The sequence below is a fragment of the Eurosta solidaginis genome, chromosome 2 (assembly GCF_040869045.1).
Source record: "Eurosta solidaginis isolate ZX-2024a chromosome 2, ASM4086904v1, whole genome shotgun sequence".
Taxonomy (NCBI): domain Eukaryota; kingdom Metazoa; phylum Arthropoda; class Insecta; order Diptera; family Tephritidae; genus Eurosta; species Eurosta solidaginis.
Genome location: NC_090320.1, coordinates 182408603 through 182428308, shown reverse-complemented (window position 1 = coordinate 182428308; position 19706 = coordinate 182408603). Strand labels below are relative to the sequence as shown.

Below are 19706 nucleotides of genomic sequence, written 5' to 3'. Positions count from 1 at the left end.
AACAGCTGATTATAACCTTTTTTATTTGATTTGATACATCAACTGCCAGCGCAGTACGATTTTGACATTTGTCCATCGAATTTACAAGTACATGGAATTTTTTTTGTTTGTAGGTATGTAACCATGCTCCCACCTTGTATGTGTATGCAGTTACTTCTGTGTAAAAGCAAAAAATTTACGATTTCATTAGCAGGTGAAATGAGATCATTAAGTTTCTGTGTGAAAACAGTTGAACTATAAAAGCGGGGCAGGCGAGTAAGAAGTAATTCAGTTTGAGTTGAGCTATCAATCAGTTTGATTAAGCACGCGATCTGGCGGCCAATAGTAGAGTTTCATTTGAGTTATCAATCAGTTTGGTTATTAAGCCAGCGAGTAGCAAAGAATACGTGTGATTGTGAAGTACTTTAATAAAGGCCATTTTCCATTCTTCAATATTGGAGTTATTTATTCAACAGTTTAGTGATTCGAACTTAGCAAAAGGGCAAATAAGAGGATTTGCAGCAAATTCGTTACAATTGGTGTCAGAAGAGGAATTGTTGAATAAATTCCAGAGGACAACAAGGACATGGCAAAGTTCAGTGAATTGAAGATCCAGCAACTAAAGAAGGAGTTGGAGAGCCGTGGATTGAATACAAGCGGCGTTAAACTGGAACTTCAGGCACGGCTACGAGAGGCAATGGAAGGAGAAGGAATTGATGTGGAAGAGTATGACTTTCATCTTGATGGCGAGGAAATAACAAAAATGGAAGAAACACCGCAGACAATGGCGAACACAGACTTGAACATGATTTTGGCTGCAATATCTGCTCAAACATCGACAGTGGCTTCTCAACTGGAATCGCAAAGGACAGATATAACATCTCAACTGGCATCTCAACTAGAAGAACAGAAAACGTATATGTCATCTCAACTAGAATAACAGAAGACGTATATGGTATACCAGATGGAATCACAAGAAACGCGTATGTCAGAAATGTCGACAAAGATTACATCGAAGATGGAAGCACAAGAGGCACGGATATCCGAAATGTCGGCTCAAATTTCAGCACAGATATCATCGCAGATCTCTGCTCAACTGGAAGAGCAAGAAGGGCGTATTTCCTCGAAGTTGGAGGCGCAAGATACAAAAATTTTACAGTTTGAAGAAAAAATCGAGGCCGAGGTGGATGCTTTGAGAGGACGTATCGAGCAGTTGCAACTAAATCGCCCAGCAGTTTCAACTAGTAATCCAAAGGTAAAAACACCATCCTTTGACGGTTCTGTTCCTTTCCAGGTCTTTAAGCTACAGTTTGAGAAGACCGCAGCAGTGAACCAATGGAATGCTGAAGATAAAGTTGCAGCTCTGTTCGTGGCACTGAAAGGGCCTGCCGCGGAAATCTTACAGACCATCCCAGAGTACGAGCGGAACCACTACGAAACATTGATGAGCGCTTTAGAGAGACGTTACGGAAGCGAGCATAGGAAACAGATATTCCAAATTGAGTTGCAAAACCGCTACCAAAAAGCAAATGAGACATTGCAGGAGTTTGCTTCAGATATTGAAAGATTGGCTCATCTTGCAAATGCGGACGCACCCGTGGAATACACTGAAAGGGTAAAAATCCAGAGCTTCATAAATGGCATACGAGATGTGGAAACGAAGCGGGCTACATATGCGAATCCAAAACTAACGTTTGCTGAAACGGTATCGCATGCACTGACTCAGGAAACAGCCTCACTTTTGAGTAAGCCAGCGTACAAAGCTCATCGAGTGGAAGTGGAAAAGCCAGACTGGGTAGACGCAATTTTGGAAGCATTGAAGGGTACGCAGCAGAAGAATAATGATGCAGTCAAATGCTTTAAGTGTGGAAAGCCAGGGCATATTGCACGTTATTGCAACACCAACCCTAACAGTTACAACAATGTGGGTGGTCGTAAACGCAGAGCAAAAGGAGATGAGCAAATCTCCAAGACCAATCAATCGTTAAACTAAAGCGAGTCAGCAGCAAGGGGCGACAGCTGACTCCCTCAATTGAATGCCCCATAATCTCTATCTCACAAATTGGAAGAAGGTCGAGCAATCTTACTGTCGGAGGACATGTGGATGGAAAGGAACGTTTACTGACTGTAGATACGGGTGCATCTCATTCCATCATTCGAGCGGATTTAGTCAACAAGAAGATAAGACCATTGCATGGAGCAATATTGCGTACAGCCACTGGAGATGACACCCAGGTAATTGGAGAAGTAGAATGTGAAGTAGCAATTGGGAACGTCACGGTACTACACAATTTTATAGTGGCAGGTATTGTTGATGAAATCATAATTGGAGTGGACTTCTTAATCAACCAAGGCATCAAAATCGATTTGCAAAGCAAGACGATGCGATATAAGAACATGGATGTGCCACTTAATTAGAGAGGCTACAGCAGTAAACGAGTGCTGGTGGAATAGAGTCAGCAAATACCACCAAAATCAGAAGCAGTCATCTGGGCAAAGATTGATGGAGATTGTGGGACAAACAAATTGTGGGTTGTCGAAGCAGCAAATAAATGAGCACTGAACATACTTGTAGGAAAAACCCTGGCTACGACAAAACAAGATGGACGTATTCCGGTAAGAGTACTCAATGAGTTCAAGTCACCATTCAATTTGACCAAAGGAGCTATTTTGGGAAGATGCCAAGAGGCCGAAGTAGTTATTAACTGTGAACAGCTCCAGGAACACGTTTCATCTAGTAATACTGATCTTTCAAATGATATCACGGCATGGACGCATGGGCTAGAGGAAGCCTATCAGAGTAAGGCAAAACAACTACTCATAAAATACGCGAACATATTTGACCAGGATGGTTCCAAACCAGGCCGCACCAATGCTGTGAAATATCAAATTGACACTGGAGATGCGAGGCCGATCCGTCAAGCTCCACGTAGTGTTCCACTGGCGAAGCGGGAAGTTGTGAGTCAAATCATACAAGAAATGAGTGACAGCGGCGTCATCGAACCATCAGCTAGTCCATGGAGCTCACCGGTAGTACTTGTAAAGAAGAAGGATGGAAAAATGAGGTTTTGCGTGGACTACCGAAAGTTGAATGACGTTACGAAAAAGGATAGCTACCCGTTGCCAAGAATTGACGACACTCTGGACTCGCTATCTGGTACGAAATGGTTTTCCACACTGGACTTGAAAAGCGGCTACTGGCAAGTTGAGGTGAAGGAGGAAGATAAAGAAAAAACAGCCTTCAGTGTCGGTGTTGGTCTTTGGCAATTTACAGTGATGCCTTTTGGACTTTGTAATGCACCAGCTACTTTTGAGAGACTCATGGACCAGGTACTGAAAGGACTACATTGGAAAACATGCTTGGTCTACCTGGACGACATCATCGTATTGGGCAAGAGTTTTGATGAACATCTTAAAAACTTGGAGGAAGTTTTCCAGAGAATAGCTGGTCTGAAGTTAAGTCCCAAAAAGTGTACGCTGTTTAAAAAGGAAGTAAATTATTTGGGCCACAAGGTAACGACAGAAGGTGTCTGTACAGCAAATGAAAAGATAGAGGCAGTAAAGGATTGGCCAAGACCACAGAATCTGCATGAATTGAGAAGTTTCCTTGGGCTGTGCACATATTACCGCCGATTTGTACCAAATTTTGCCAGCTTAGCCCATAGTCTCCACGAGCTAACAAGGAAAAATAAAGCTTTTGAATGGAAGAAGGAGCAAGAAGTAGCTTTCCAACCATTGAAAGAGCGGCTGTGCACTGCCCCAATGTTGGTATACCCGATTCCAGGAGCAACGTTTATTCTAGATACAGATTCGAGCGGATATGCTATAGGAGGCGTTTTATCACAACTGGTCGATGGGCAAGAGAAGGTAGTTGCATATTACAGCCGTTCAATTGGAAAACCAGAGAGGAACTATTGCGCTACACGGAGAGAGCTGTTGGCATTGGTAGAGTGCATTAAACATTTTCACAAATACCTCTACGGCCAACGATTCCGTGCCAGGACAGATCACGCAGCGTTGAAATGGCTTCTGCAGTTCCGTAATCCGGAAGGACAATTGGCACGGTGGATCGAGCGACTACAAAGGTACGACTTTTCCATTGAGCATCGAAAAGGTAGTACCCATGGAAATGCTGATGCAATGTCACGAAGACCATGCAGTTTGGAATGTAAGCACTGTTCAAAAGCCGAGGCTAAAGAAGACATTATAAATGTCCGGCTAATGAATATAACATGTACAGATGAATGGGACAAGGAACAGCTAAGAAAGTGCCAGCTAGAAGATGCAGAAATGTCACGTGTTATGCAAGGGCTCGAACGAAATGAAAGACCAAACAGAGAAGAGATGTCAGCAGAGAGTCCCATTGCGAAGTCATATTGGGCACAGTGGAACAGTTTAGAATTGATATCCGGTCGCCTTCATCGAGTATGGGAGAGTGAGGATGGTAAATACAAGAATAAACTGATAGTTGTTCCCAGAAAGAGGATTCCTGACGTGCTCAGCGAGCTGCATAATGGTCCAAGCGGAGGTCATCTTGGAATCACGAAGACGCTCGAGAAGATTAAACAGAGATTCTATTGGGTTGGTTGCCGTCAGTCTGTCACTGAGTGGATTGCGAACTGCGAGGTTTGCAGCAGAGCGAAAGGGCCCAGAACACGAAGTCATGGCCAGATGAAGCAATATAACTCAGGTGCGCCATTTGAAAGGATCGCCATGGATGTCGCAGGTCCATTTCCTACTAGCAACCGCGGAAATAAATACGTACTGGTGGTTATGGATTATTTCAGTAAATGGACAGAGGTATACCCAATCCCAAACCAAGAAGCAGAAGCAGTAGCAGAAGTGGTTAAAAACGAATGGGTTGCAAGGTATGGTGTACCAATGGAGTTACATTCTGACCAAGGCAGGAATTTCGAATCAGCTGTGTTCCAGGAAATGTGTAAGTCATTGGGCATTCGAAAAACACGGACAACTGCATTGCATCCTCAATCCGATGGTATGGTAGAACGATTCAATAGAACATTGGAGGAGCACTTAAGGAAAGTAGTAGACAAGTACCATAAAGAATGGGATACCCGCATACCATTATTCTTGATGGCTTACCGATCAGCAGTGCATGAGACAACGGGCCAAACCCCTGCAAAAGTAATTTTTGGCAATGACCTTAGACTGCCAGCTGATTTGAAGTTTGGGATAGATGCCAATGCGGAGAGAAATGTCAGGAAATCCATTAGTGATTTGGAAGAAGAGCTAAGAGAAATACATGATCAGATAAGGCAACGAACAAAGATTATGAGTGACAAGATGAAAGCCAGATATGATAAAGCTATTAATTCAGAAGGTTTTCAGGAAGGAGATTTGGTGCTGTTATACAACCCACAACGTAAAAAAGGTTTGTCCCCGAAATTGCAGTGTAATTGGGAAGGCCCATACAAAGTTGTAAAACGGATCACCGATGTAGTGTACCGCATACAAACCATCGGTAAACCACGAACCAAAATGAAAGTGGTCCATTTGGAAAGGCTGGCAACTTTTAGATCGAGAGATTTGTCTGACCGGGACGATCAGACTTAGGTGGAGGGCAGTGTCACGGATATTAGCATCACTAAGTTATCCCATCACTAAGGCGATGCTAAGGCCACGATAAGCAGTATTTACGTCAATAATCAAATCATGTATACAAATATATAAGGCAGTCGAAATAAGTCACACACAGATGCATTTACTTATACGCCTATGTATGCGCGAGAGACTGTAAACTACAAACATTCACATCAATAATTCAGTCATTATGTATCTATATAAACGAATAAATAATTGCGTCTACACATATGTACGTATACGAGCAGCGGAGCGGCAATGCACAAACACATGCATATATCTTATCTGAGTTGTCACAAGAGAGAGCAATAATTTGTGCACGTAGTTGTGGCTGGCGATTTTGTAGCCGAAAATAACTAGTAAGTTCTGGAAATCGAAGAGCCTAGAAGTATGCAGCGTAAACTATAAAAGCGGGGCAGGCGAGTAAGAAGTAATTCAGTTTGAGTTGAGCTATCAATCAGTTTGATTAAGCACGCGATCTGGCGGCCAATAGTAGAGTTTCATTTGAGTTATCAATCAGTTTGGTTATTAAGCCAGCGAGTAGCAAAGAATACGTGTGATTGTGAAGTACTTTAATAAAGGCCATTTTTCCATTCTTCAATATTGGAGTTATTTATTCAACAGTTTAGTTATTCGAACTTAGCAAAGGGGCAAATAAGAGGATTTGCAGCAAATTCGTTACAATATTTTTGGTTTGTTCGTTCGGTGCAAAGATAAGTAAATTTTTTGGCGTTCCAAGTCTAGAGCAAGCAACATATAGCTGGCCATGGGAAAACACGGACTCTCTAAATTTAATCCTGCAACAGTAAGCGATTTTCCTTGTGCTTTGTTTATTGTAATTGCAAAAGCAAGGCGTGCAGGAAACTGTAAGAGCTTAAAATTGAATGGCAAAACTGTAGGAATCATTGGAATCCGTGGAATGAGCACATCTTCACCTTCGTTTTTACCGCTGATGGTTGCTGCATCGATTACATCCGGCATTAATTTCTTAACGCAAAAGGTGGGTTTAAATTCCGAAGAAGCATGATTGGTGACCCAATTTTCAAAGTTAATATATGCGCAGGCATTCCAGGTGGTTCTAAAGAGTTTAGAAATTCAATTTGATAATTCACAATTTGATCTTCATCTGTAACTGTGTCGATCGATTTATATTTCACCACTTCACCAGGAATTCGGTTTTGAATGCGATCATTGATTTTGTTAACATGATCATTTTTGGGAGCTAAGAAAACTAAAATTTAAAATTCTTTATTCTGAAATATGAAAAACCTTCGTCTTGATCGAAGGAACCTGTAGCCGAAACTTGGTGATGTTTGAAGTGTGGGAAATACGTTTGCATAGGGACACACACACACAGAATTTGATTTTTATAGAAGATGTAGATAGACTGAAGCTATCAAATTTTTTAACGGCGACAGATTACTATAGGTCCAAAAGGAATAACAGCCAAACTCAACAATGCAGTGAAACTTTAGGTGTTAAAATAACCTAAGTTTGTACGGCAGCCATAGTTCTGAAAAATCCCATTTGTAGGGAAGGTGCCACGCCCCTTTTTCCCAATTCCACATTTTACTGGAGGTATTAGGACTTAACGTCATATAGCTCCTTACCTATTTTCATTATCCTACCCTTACTACATCCAGAGATATGCAGTATGATATATTCCATTTGTATGGGAGGTACCACGCCCCCTTTTTCCCAATTCCACATTTTCTTGGTGGTGTTAGGGATTGACCTCATATAACTCCGTACTGAATTTCAATGTTCTGGTATGTATACCTTCGGAGTTATGCAGTACCAAAGATTTCATTTGTATGGGAGGTGCCACGCCCCTTTTATATATCCAAATTATTGTTAGCCTAAAACCTTCCCGTTGGCCGAAGGAACCTATAGTCAAAATTTGGTGATGATTGAAGTGTGGGAAATGCGTTTCCATAGGTAATACACACAGAATTAGATTTTTATATATATAGATGACCTTTGGAATACAAATTGCTATGCAAACGCACCTCGTTTACTAATTGAATCGTCTATTTTCAAAACCGGAACCAATGACTAAAACTATTTGTGTTTATTATTTTTATGTTTGTGATGATAATATAAATACATATGTATTACTAATACAAAACAATCGGTTTCGTTTAATACACCTAAAAATTATTCAAATAAATTGTGGATGGCTAGTTTTGGAACCAAGCTATGGAGTTAGCCGGATTTGAAACTAAACTAAATGGATGTGGTCGGTTTTGAAATTACCTTCCGATGTTTTTGGCCTATATTGGTGTAGGTAAAAAGCCAAACATACTTTCGTTTATTAACTAATAATGCAAGTAAAACGTATACAGTGTTTATTAAATTTTTCGCCGTATTTATTTTATATTTCATTGGTTGGCAAGAATGAAAATTTATAAGACGACCAGATGCTAGGGGCTTTGTGAACCAATCAAAGGACAGACTTCCATTATTTTTGTTTTTGAATATTCTGACATCCAGATAAGTGATGCTGTAATCATTCTCCATCTCAGTAGTGAATTTTATTTTGTTGTGATAACTATTTAAGTTTTCTTTCCCACTAATCTAGCTATAAAAATAATAATGGATAAATGGGATAATATAAAATCCATGACTAATATACCCAGATGCAAATTCCATGAAATTTTAAAATTTTGTCTACTCGACAACAACTATTTTATCTATAACAACGAGGTATCATTTTAGACGATATTTTAGACAACACGCTAAATGTACTAAAACAAAAACATAATATCGAAGTAAAATTTATAGTAAAATATGTTGACGATATCCTCGCAATAATAAAACGTAAAGACGTTGAATTAATACAAGAAAACTTAAATAGTTATCACAACAAAATAAAATTCACTACTGAGATGGAGAATGATTACATCCCTTATCTGGACGTCAGAATATTCAAAAACAAAAATATTGGAAGTCTGTCCTTTGATTGGTTCACAAAGCCCCTAGCATCTGGTCGTCTTATAAATTTTCATTCTTGCCAACCAATGAAATATAAAATAAATACGGCGAAAAATTTAATAAACAAGGTATTAATGATGGTACTATTTTTTAATTTTTAGATCCTAACTAAACATATTGTGTAAGTGTTGTTTCTTCTTGTTTTTAATGTTGTTACACGTAAATTTGTTAATAAGTGTCTTATATAAGGCTTATTATTGTTTTTCACGGTTGTTTATTTTTTGTTGTATTTTAAATAAATAGATCACCCCTGATGATGCTAGGAAGTCTAGCGAAACGTTGGGTTGGAAAAGTGGAATAAATTATTTTATTTGCACTTCACAATTAATGGTCAAAAGAGCCTAACTCAAAAAATTTAAATTAATCTAAAATTGACAGGAAAACCTCTAAAAAGTATACAGTTTAAATTTTATTACAAAACTTAATAAAAAATAAGTATTCATTGACAAAGACACAATGACATTTTAACTAAATGAAACGTTCATAAACGAAACCAGTAGAAAGCTAACTGACGCAAAATATGTCGTCACCAGTGGTGCCAGTGGAAGGAGACGAAAAATCTGCATTTTTATAGAAAAAATAAATCTGATAACCACAGCCACTTTTTATACATATAACATTTTTGAAAACACAAAAAACATTATTATCAAGTAAATAATATATGTACCTAGACTGTTGAAATGTGATGTGTGGACTGATATTGACACTCTTGATAAAAATTTTAAAATGGGCGTAGCCCCGCCCACTTGTAATAAAATCAATTTTACAAATATTATTAATCATAAATCAAATCCCGTTAAACATATCATAACAAAATTCGGCATAGAAGTTGCCTTCACTATAAGTAATGCTTCGAATAAAAATTAACGAAATCGGTTAAGGGACACGCCCTCTTTTATATAAAAGATTTTCCAAAGGTTCGTGGACGAAAAATGTAAGCTATATCTTTGCCAAAAAGAGCTTTATATCAATGGTATTTCTTTCCCCAAGTGGAATTATAACAACAAATAGGAAAAAGTTCACATTTTTTAAAATGGGGGTGGCACCGCCGCTTTTAAGACTAAGCAATATTCTGCGGCCACCGTGGTGTGATGGTAGCGTGCTCCGCCTACCACACCGTATGCCCTGGGTTCACACCCCGGGCAAAGCAACATCAAAATTTTAGAAATAAGGTTTTTCAATTAGAAGAAAGTGTTTCTAAGCGGGGTCGCCCCTTGGAAGTGTTTGGCAAGCGCTCCGAGTGTATTTCTGCCATGAAAAGCTCTCAGTGAAAACTCATCTGCCTTGCAGATGCCGTTCGGAGTCGGCATAAAACATGTAGGTCCCGTCCGGCCAATTTGTAGGGAAAGTCAAGAGGAGCACGACGCAAATTGGAAGAGAAGCTCGGCCTTAGATCTCTTCGGAGGTTATCGCGCCTTAAATTTATTTTTTTTTAATATTCTGTTTAGGGAGCCATAACTTGAAGAGAAAATTAACGGATCGTAATAAGATTGGGTACATATATTTTCCTTACAGCAGGAAATATTTTTAGAAAAAATGAACGAGATCGGTAAAGAATTACGCCCGTCGTAGACGAATATTATAAGGTATACTTTTGCGAAAAAGAGCTGAATATCAATGGTTTTTTACTTTCTCTAAATGGAATTATAATAGAAAATAAGTAAATATTGAAATTGTTTAAAATAGGCGTGGCACTGCTCCTTTTTTTACTTAGCAATTTTCTATGTTTCGGGAGCCGTAACTCGAAAAAAATTAATGGATCGTAATAAAACTAGGAATACATACTTTCTTTATAGCAGAAAATATGTCTAGTAAAAATGGACGGCATCGGTTAAGGACCACGCCCACTTTTATAAAGAAAGATGTTTAAAACGTCGTAGACTAGAATAATAAGCTATATTTTACCAAGATTTATTGTAAGAGAAAATTGAGAAACTTTTTTTTTAAACGGGCGGTGCCACGCCCCCATTCCGGCCAAATATACACAATATTTCTATATTACCGCAAAGGTAATTTTTGGCAATGACCTTAGACTGTCAGCTGATTTGAAGTTTGGGATAAATGCCGATGCGGAGAGAAATGTCAAGAAATCCACTGTCTTAGAAGAAGAGATGAGAGAAATACATGATCGTGTAAGACAACGAACCAAGATTATGAGTGACAAAATGAAAGCCAGATACGATAAAGCAATTAATTAGGAAGGTTTTCGGGAAGGAGATTTGGTGCTGTTATACAACCCACAACGAAAAAAAGTTGTCCCCGAAATTGCAGTGAAATCGGGAAGGCCCATACAAAGTTGTAAAACGGATCAACGATGTAGTTTACCGCATACAAACCATTGGCAATCCACGAAACAAAATGAAAGTGGTTCATTTGGAAAGGCTGGCCGCGTTCAGATCAGAAAACTTGTCTGATCGAGACGATCCGACTTAGGTGGAGGGCAGTGTGGCGAATTTTAGCATCACTAAGCTGCTAGTAAATAAAGGTACAACAACAAAAAAAATAAAGCAAGCTACACTTATGTATATGAACACATCAATCATTATTTATACACATACACAGAAGGCGACGAAGAGATATCACACACACACACACATGTAGTCATCAGCCGAAGTAGTTACTCACACATACACACGCATATGGCTATAAACTACAAATTTACATGTATATAGCTGGTAACCAAGCATGAGCTACAACTATACGCGAAATTACTCGACCTTAAGAGAAATGGGTGAACGAGGAAACCGAGAGTATAAAAAGAGCGCAAGCTGAGTAATAACTAATCACTTTGATTTAAACTCCCGAAGCAGTCTAATAAAGACCATTTTGCAATACAGAATATTGGAGTTATTTATTCGACAGTTTAGCCATTGGAACGTTAGCAGAAGATTTCAAATAAGCGGAATTTCCCAATTGTTTCGGAATTGTTTCGAGAAAAATAAGAAAATTTGTTTCATGAAATTAAATAACATAATAATAATCCTTAAAATTGTTTCCCAATCTATTCTGCTACAATCACAAAAATTTTGTAGGTTGTCTATTTTTGATTTCGAATTCAAAACTCATTGCGAGCTTTTTCTATTCAATATAAGAGTATTACATATATGGTCATATATAATTTCCGATACTTGTCAATGCTATTATTTCAAAAGCATTGAATTTTTTTCATATCCTATAAACCATTCGCCTTATTATCTACTGCTGAACGTATCGAAACAAAATATGAACATAATGAATTTTTGTAATAATTATTTTTAAGTTTCCGATTACAAAATAAACGTATATTAGTTAATTCGCATGCATATGTATATTTACATTCAAAACTTTTAAATAAAAAGCCATTTAACCGAATATTAATCAATTGAGTTTACGTTAAAATTTGTCTCACAGTAGGCCAGAAATATTTTGCCTTATTGCGAACAATTTTCAAAATTCAATTTTGAATCAAATACGTAACTTCTTTCCGTCAAAGCTGTTCGCTGTTGGGATCTCAAAAGCCAAGTATTTAACTCAACAGGTTCACGACCTCCACTGTTAGCTTCAATGAAAAGTATTTAAATCAACAGGGTATACACTTTTATTGTCTTAAGAACTAATTTTGTTAAAAAATTAATAGTCTTCATTCTTGCATCAAATTCGTGTAGTTGTTTGGTTACATTTTAACCAATAAAAGTTTTTGCAAATACGTATTAAATTTTTGGATCTACAGTTTTTTTCCCAGTGTGTTATTAATTTCTAGATCAACATCACCTGACCGTATAATTATGCCTTGACTTTCTAAGGTTTTGCTCCTGCGGATGATGTAGACTGTATTGCATGGAGTGATGGATGATAAAAACGAGGCCTTCACCATTACCCCTTACGCGATCTTTTTTTTGGCTGTCGTGGCTGTTAACTTCGTTTTTTGAGTTGTGGATGTACAGACTATATTTTTATTCATTATCTTCACGATCTTTCCGGATAGCCCGTTACAACTGATTTGCATAATTTTGAAGTTCAATGGGGAGCTATCGTCACTCTGGGGGTTAGATATGGGGGACACGCCTTGAAGGACTTAGGCTTTGGTGGAGTTGATGGGCTGGTACTTGTGTTTTGGCACAACGTTGGAAACAGGGTTGCTATTTCTAAGCTCGAAGCATCGATGAAGGTGGTAGCGGCCAAGGCATGAGCTGCATTAGAATGATAAATATTCTTAGCTGGCATTCGGATGACGTGGTGTGGGCTTCTAGTCCCGTAGACTAAAGTGATGGGTTGGAGAGGCCGTGTGAGCTGGGTGCGCCGATTGGCGCACATTTTATGTGACCTGCTGGACAGTGTTGCTGCTAGAAGGCGGTGGAGGTACGCTAGACGGTGAACCGAGTAACGTCATTGGAGGCGAACAGCAAGGAGCCACAATAGTTTTGTTGAAGTTTCAGGGTCGACGAACGTTGGGTTCTAGCTCAGAACATCCCAAACGATGCGGCCATTTTTTGCACGTCGCACACTAATAAGAATATGATCGTCTGGGATAGATCCTTTTACCGGCATACGCAGCAGAACCACATCCATGGGCCGGGGCAGGGTTCAATAACTTCCCGGAGCAGGAGGATATGGAGTAGTCCAGCTGCAAGAAGCTGATCCGAGGATGACAATTTGTGCAAGGTACGCAACAAATTAAATTAATTTAAAATTACAGCTCTTGGTCGGGAAAAAAATTCCAAGTCACTGCTACATAGAACCGGCTGATGTGGGTAGCGCTTTATTCTGAATATTTTTCATATATGGCTCGAACAAAGAATTCCGGTTTTTGGCAGCCCTCGATAAAAGCTGAACTTGGCCACATAGGCTAACGACTTCTTCCTACAAGTTGTGCTCTGAGTGAATACCTTTACAACAACATATAACTTATTAAAATCTAGGATTCTGTTTTTGCATGGTGCTGAAAAAAATGTGTTTCAATTTTTAACATCTCTATGAAATAAATATTCTAACCAAGGGAGCAGATTTTCCACTTTTTTTTAGTGATACGTGCTTATGTAAACTTCATATCTGTCGAAAACTTGGAAGTAAAAAACAGTTACCAGACTTACTCTGTTAATTAAGAGTATATTTTTATTACCATTAGTTTACAGAATGCGATATATGCACTTAATTAACTAGATAAAATGTGTTACTTGAATTAAGTAAGCGTATAATATCAGCTCAATTCATGCATAATTTTATGAAAAAGGCGAAAAACTTCAAGGGAATAATTATCTCAAATTCGCCTAAGAGATAAAACTTCCCCAATTGCTTGGAGTTTTATTATTACCACGTAAGCCTTTATTACATTCGTACAATGTAATTCCTCGAGAAACGAAATATATTTGTCGTAGAAGTATAGTGATCATATATACTGCCATTATCAAAGCATATGCGGCAATGACGAAGGCTAAGCTCAACCTATGAAAAATATTTTTTAGTATGAATTTGTTTAAATGAACATAGATATGTACATGGCCATTTCCTGGAAAACGTCAACAAGATCAGAGCAAGAAAATATGGCGCAGTCCCGCTGCAAGGATCTGATGGGAGGAAGACAATTTGTGGGAGGGACGCAACCATAGAACCGGCTGCCTTGGAAAGCATATATTTTCTATTTATTTAAGACTGTCTAAGTCGCTAATTTTTCATGTCAAATATTGGTCCTATAGGAGCGGAAGGGGTATCAGCTGATGCGCATCACTGCCAGTTATAAGAATCTAATTTCTTTCTAATCGTTCAAAAGTTATTTGAAAAACAAGCGCTTTCAATGCCAGCTCTACACGAATTTTGCATCACCGAATTCACCAAATTATTAAAACAAAAACTTAGTAAAAAGTTATACAATACGATAAACAAATAAGCCAAGATCCCGCATTCCGGAATTGTTGTATTTGTAAACAAATTTGAAAAAAAGTTTGACGACGTAGCGCTTTTGAAATTTTTCGATTTTTTACATTTCTCTCATATTTCGCTACCTGAGTTCGGAGTATTTAAAACTATCACCTGAGTAAACGACTGCGCCAGAGTAAAAATTAAATTTTCGGAGTATATTTTTTCTTCCTTTTTGAAAGCGGGCTAGCAGTGGGCTTTATCTCCCCGGATATTTATCGCGAAAAAATATTATTACTATTACTTTCGGTTGACCATACATATTTCATGCTCTTTTAATGACAGACGGTTTCAAGACCGGGCAGATTCCTGTAGGAACGATAATGGCGACCTGGTAACTGATGTACAGAGTGTGGGGGAAGACGAACCCAATACCCCGATCGCCGGTGATGAAAAACACTCTCCGGCATCCAACTATGGCGAAGTGAGAATGGCAATATCACGGCTAAAAAATCAGAAGGTGCCAAGTAATGACGGGATACCCGCCGGGCTGTTCAAACATGTACGCGAAGAGTTGGTATAAGATAAAAAAACAAAAAAGTGGGTCTTACAGTAAATGTGGACAATCAAAGCACTTGCTGTCATCGTGGCCTTTGTAGAGACGTCACTGTTGGCGGATCAGAACTCGAGACTGTGAAGGATTTCGTATATTTGGGAAGCAGCATTAAAAGCAAAAACAATGTCGACCTAGAAATCAAACGGAGAATAACTCTTGCCACCAAGTGCTTCTTTAGGCAATTGAAAAGCAAGGTCCTCTCTCGACAAACAAAATTCTCTCTCTACAAGTCACTTATCATACCTGTTATTTCTGGGGGGCAGCCACTTTAACCTAACCAAACGTATCTAGCGGCAGTGGTTAAATAGCTAGCTACAGAACATGTTGTACCGAAAAGAGGAGACACACACCTCTGTTGGACATAGTGTGTAACCTATAGCTGAATCGGTTGCGGTGAATCGTGGACACACAGTAGAGGTGAAACATAGACACATATTTCAGTTGAAATTTAGGAGTACTAATTTTCTGCGCAGCAATTTCAGAAGTGTAGATAAAGTTTAGCGCTTACCACAGCTATTATATAGATACATTTTTCCCGCCAAAACCATTTCTTTCGCAATGAAACAATAACTACCGTGAAATTCGGATTATACGGTTGTATATCAAATAAACGAGGAGTTGTGATTTTGTAAAAACAAATAACCACGGGTAATTCAAATGTAAGGTATGTATGGCAACTTCAACAGGCATATTTTGACAGGTAGAGTTGTAATCTGTAAAACCAAATTTCAAAATTTCAACTAAAAGAGAGTTGAGTTGTAAACCGTAATAGGGACAGAGGTTCCCTGCAGAGTTAATAGGCTCTGCCAACTGACGTTGAGCAACACCACCAGCTCCGTAAGGATTGGGAAGGACCGGAAGAACGATGCATCAGAAGGAAGAAGAGCGAGGCTTCAGACAAGCCGACTCTTTCATGCACTTTCTTACTGTCGTATGCTGATGATATTTATATTGTTGGCCTGAACAATCCGACTTCTCGGGATTAGATAAAGTGGGTCTTGCGGTAAATGAGGATAAGACAAGTACTTGCTGTCATCTAAAAAAAACTCTGCGCATTCGCGCCTTAGCAGCCACGTCACTGTTGACGGATATAAATTCGAGACTGTGAAGGATTTCGTGTATTTGGGAGCCAGCATTAGCAACAAACTATGTCCGCTTAGAAATCAGATTAAGTTTTGAAAACAAGTCCTACTTTGGACTGAGTAGGCAATTGAAAAGTAACGTCCTCTCTCGACGATCATAAATCACGCTTTACAAATCGCTCATCATACCTGTCCTTATGTATGGCTCATAATCATGGAAGGTGTAGAGAGAAGATGAGATGGCTCTTGGAGTATTCGAGAGAAAAGTTCTCCGGAAGATTTATAGTCCTACCCGTGATATAGACGGCAAATATCGAAGGAGGTATAATGATGAGCTATATGAGCTTTTCGCAGATATGAGGACAGTGCAGCGAATAAAAACAGAAAGCTTCGCTAGCTAAGTCATGTTATGCGGATGAACGAATACGCTCCGGCATTTCGTAAACAGAGGAAAGAGAAGACCTTCACTGAGTTGGGAGGGACAGTTGGCGACTGCTTTCGCAAAACCGGGGTAGTTGACCCCACTGACTCAACGCACTTCATTTTTATATAAAACTTCAAGAAGTGCTGTATGTTGAATTTTGGCAGAATTTACAGATCGCGTCCGGACTAATTTTTTCTTACATTTTACTCCTTGTATTCTCATTCCGTATGAAAAAAGCACAAAAACTGTGAGTAAAATATGAACAAACATGTCTTAAGACACGAACAATGAATTCACGGCAATTCATCCAATCGTCACTTGTAAATAATCAGCTTTTCATATGTATTGTGAATTTTAACATCACTAAGCTGTTATTTAATAAATGCACAACAACAAAAACATTAAAGCAAGCTACATAAACACATTAATCATCATTTACACACATATACTCACGCACACACATGTAGTAATCAGCAGAAGTAGTTACCCATACACACGCATATACTATAAGAGAAACCTAAACTACACATAGGTATACATGTATATAGCTAATAACCAAGCAATGGACACAATTGTTCTAGAATACAGTTTCTCGAAATGACTAGACCTTAGGAGAAATGAATGAACGAGAAAACTGAGAGTATAAAACCAGCGAAAGCTCCTCCAGTAATCAGTTTTGATTTAAACACGCTTTTATGAAGTACGTGATTGTGAATTGTACTCTCCCAAAGTAGTCTAATAGAGACAATTTTGCAATACAGAAAGTTGGAGTGGTTTAGGCATCAGTTTAGCGATTCGAACGTTAGCAGAAGGTTTCAAATAAGCGGAATTTCTCTAATTTCAATACAATTGGTGTCAGAAGAGGAATTGTTGAATAAAGGTTTTGAATACAACAAGGAGATGGCGAAGTTAAGTGAATTAAAAATCCAGCAGCTGAAAAAGGAGTTGGAAGCTCGCGGATTGAATACAACTGGCAACAAATCCGAGCTACAATCACGTCTACGGGAATCTGAAGGAATCGCAGTTGATGAACACACTTTTCATCCTGATGTGGAAGAGTCGAAAAAAAATGGAAGAGAAAAATGAAAATCCGCAGACAATGGGGAATACAGACTTGAACATGATATTGGCTGCAATACCGGCACAAATGTCCGAAATGTCATCACAAATATCCACAAACATGTCATCGCAGCTGGAATCCCAGGAGAACCGTATAACATCCAAGATGGAATCACAGGAGACACGTATAACATCCAAGATGGAATCGCAGGAGACACGCATAACATCGAAGATTGAAGCACAATTGGAAGAACAGAAGACATATATGACATCTCAACTGGAAGCGCAATAGACACGTATATCTGAAATGTCGACACAAATTTCGGAGCAGGTATCATCGCAGCTCTTTGCGAAACTGGAAGAACAGGATGCAAAAATTTTACAACTCGAGGACAAAATTTATGCCGAGATAGAAGGGTTAAAAGGTCGTATGGAGCAGTTACAACTAAATCGCCCAGCTGTTCCAGCGAGCAATCCGCGGGTAAAAACTCCATCTTTTGACGGCTCTGTTCCTTTCCAGGTAATCAAGCTTCAATTTGAAAAGACGTCAATAGTGAACAACGGGAATGCGGAAGATAAAGTTGCTGCACTGTTCGTCGCATTGAAAGGTCCTGCAGCTGAAATCTTACAGCCTATTCCAGAGTACGAACGAAACAGTTATGAAGCATTGATGGCCGCTGTCGAGAGACGTTATGGAAGCGAGCATAGACAACAGATATACCAAATAGAGTTGCAAAACCGTTACCAAAAAGCGAATGAGACTTTGCAGGAGTTTTCGTCGGATGTTGAAAGATTGGCACATCTCGCAAGTGCAGACGCACCCGTGGAATACACCGAGAGGGTTAAAATTCGAAACGAAACGAGCTACATATGCGAATCCAAAACAAACATTTGCTGAAACGGTATCACATGTACTGACTCACGTTTGAGTAAGCCATCATACAAAGCCCATCGTGTGGAAGTAGAAAGACCAGATTGGGAAGATACAATTTTGGAAACACTGAAGGGATTACAACAGAAAAATTCCGGAGTTATGAAATGTTTCAAGAGGGGCAACCCAGGTCACACTGCACCGGTCCTAATGGTTCCAACAATATGCGTGGCCGTAAACGTAGAGCTGAAGGAGATGAGCAAATTTCCAAGTCCACTCAATCGTTAGACTAAACCGAGTCAGCCGCAAGGGGCGACGGCTGGCTCCCGCAATTGAATGCCCCATAGTCTCTATCTCGCAAATTGGAAGAAGGTCAAGCAATCTTACTGCCGGAGAACAGGTGGATGGAAAGGAACGTTTACTGACTGTAGATACGGGCGCATCTCATAATCATAATTGGCGTGGACTTCTTAATCGACCAAGGCATCAAGATCGACATGCAAAGCAAGAAGATGCGAAATAAGAACATGGATGTGCCACTTAATTTCGGCTACGAGAAAGACTACAACAGTAAACGAGTACTGGTGGAAGAGAGTCAGCAAATACCACCAAAATCAGAAGCAGTCATCTGGGCAAAGGTTGATGGAGATTGTGGGACAAATTGTGGGTTGTCGAAGCAGCAAACAAATCAACACCGAACGTACTTGTAGGAAAAATCCTGGCTATAACAAAACAACATGAACGTAACTCGGTAAGAGTACTCAATGAGTTCAAGTCACCACTCAAACTGACCAGAGGAACTATTTTGGGAAGATGCCAAGAGGCTGAAGTAGTAATCAACTGTGAACAGCTCCAGGAAGACGTTTCAACTAGCAGTATTGATCTTTCAGATGACATTATAGCATGGACGGAGGGACTAGAGGAAGACTATCAGAGTAAGGCAAAACAACTGCTCCTAAAGTACGGCAACATATTTAACCAGGATGGTTCCAAACCAGGTCGCACCAGAGTTGTGAAACATCAAATTGACACTGGAGATGCGAGGCCGATCCGTCAAGCTCCTCGTAGTGTTCCACTGGCGAAGCGGGAAGTCGTGAGTCAAATCATACAAGAAATGAGCGACAGCGGCGTAATCGCACCATCAGCTAGTCCATGGAGCGGTGGTACTTGTGAAGAAGAACGATGGAAAAATGAGGTTTTGCGTGGACTACCGTAAGTTGAATGACGTTACGAAATAGGATGGAAAAA

The 19706-nt window shown here is 39.3% G+C and overlaps 1 protein-coding gene across 5 annotated transcripts in view; it reads right to left on the bottom strand.

The window, feature by feature from the left end:
• GABPI (zinc finger DHHC-type palmitoyltransferase GABPI) overlaps positions 1-19706 on the bottom strand; it is a 327590-nt gene that overhangs the window by 279905 nt on the left and 27979 nt on the right. For 3 of the 5 annotated variants that reach the window (XM_067766527.1, XM_067766528.1, XM_067766529.1), the window contains exon 4: positions 13657-13995. The exons of the other annotated variants lie outside the window; for them this stretch is intronic. In XM_067766527.1, the coding sequence (XP_067622628.1) occupies positions 13821-13995 (175 nt within the window). In that variant the 3' untranslated portion in view covers positions 13657-13820. Of the gene's footprint in view, positions 1-13656; positions 13996-19706 lie in introns of those variants that run through there. 5 annotated transcript variants of the gene reach the window in all.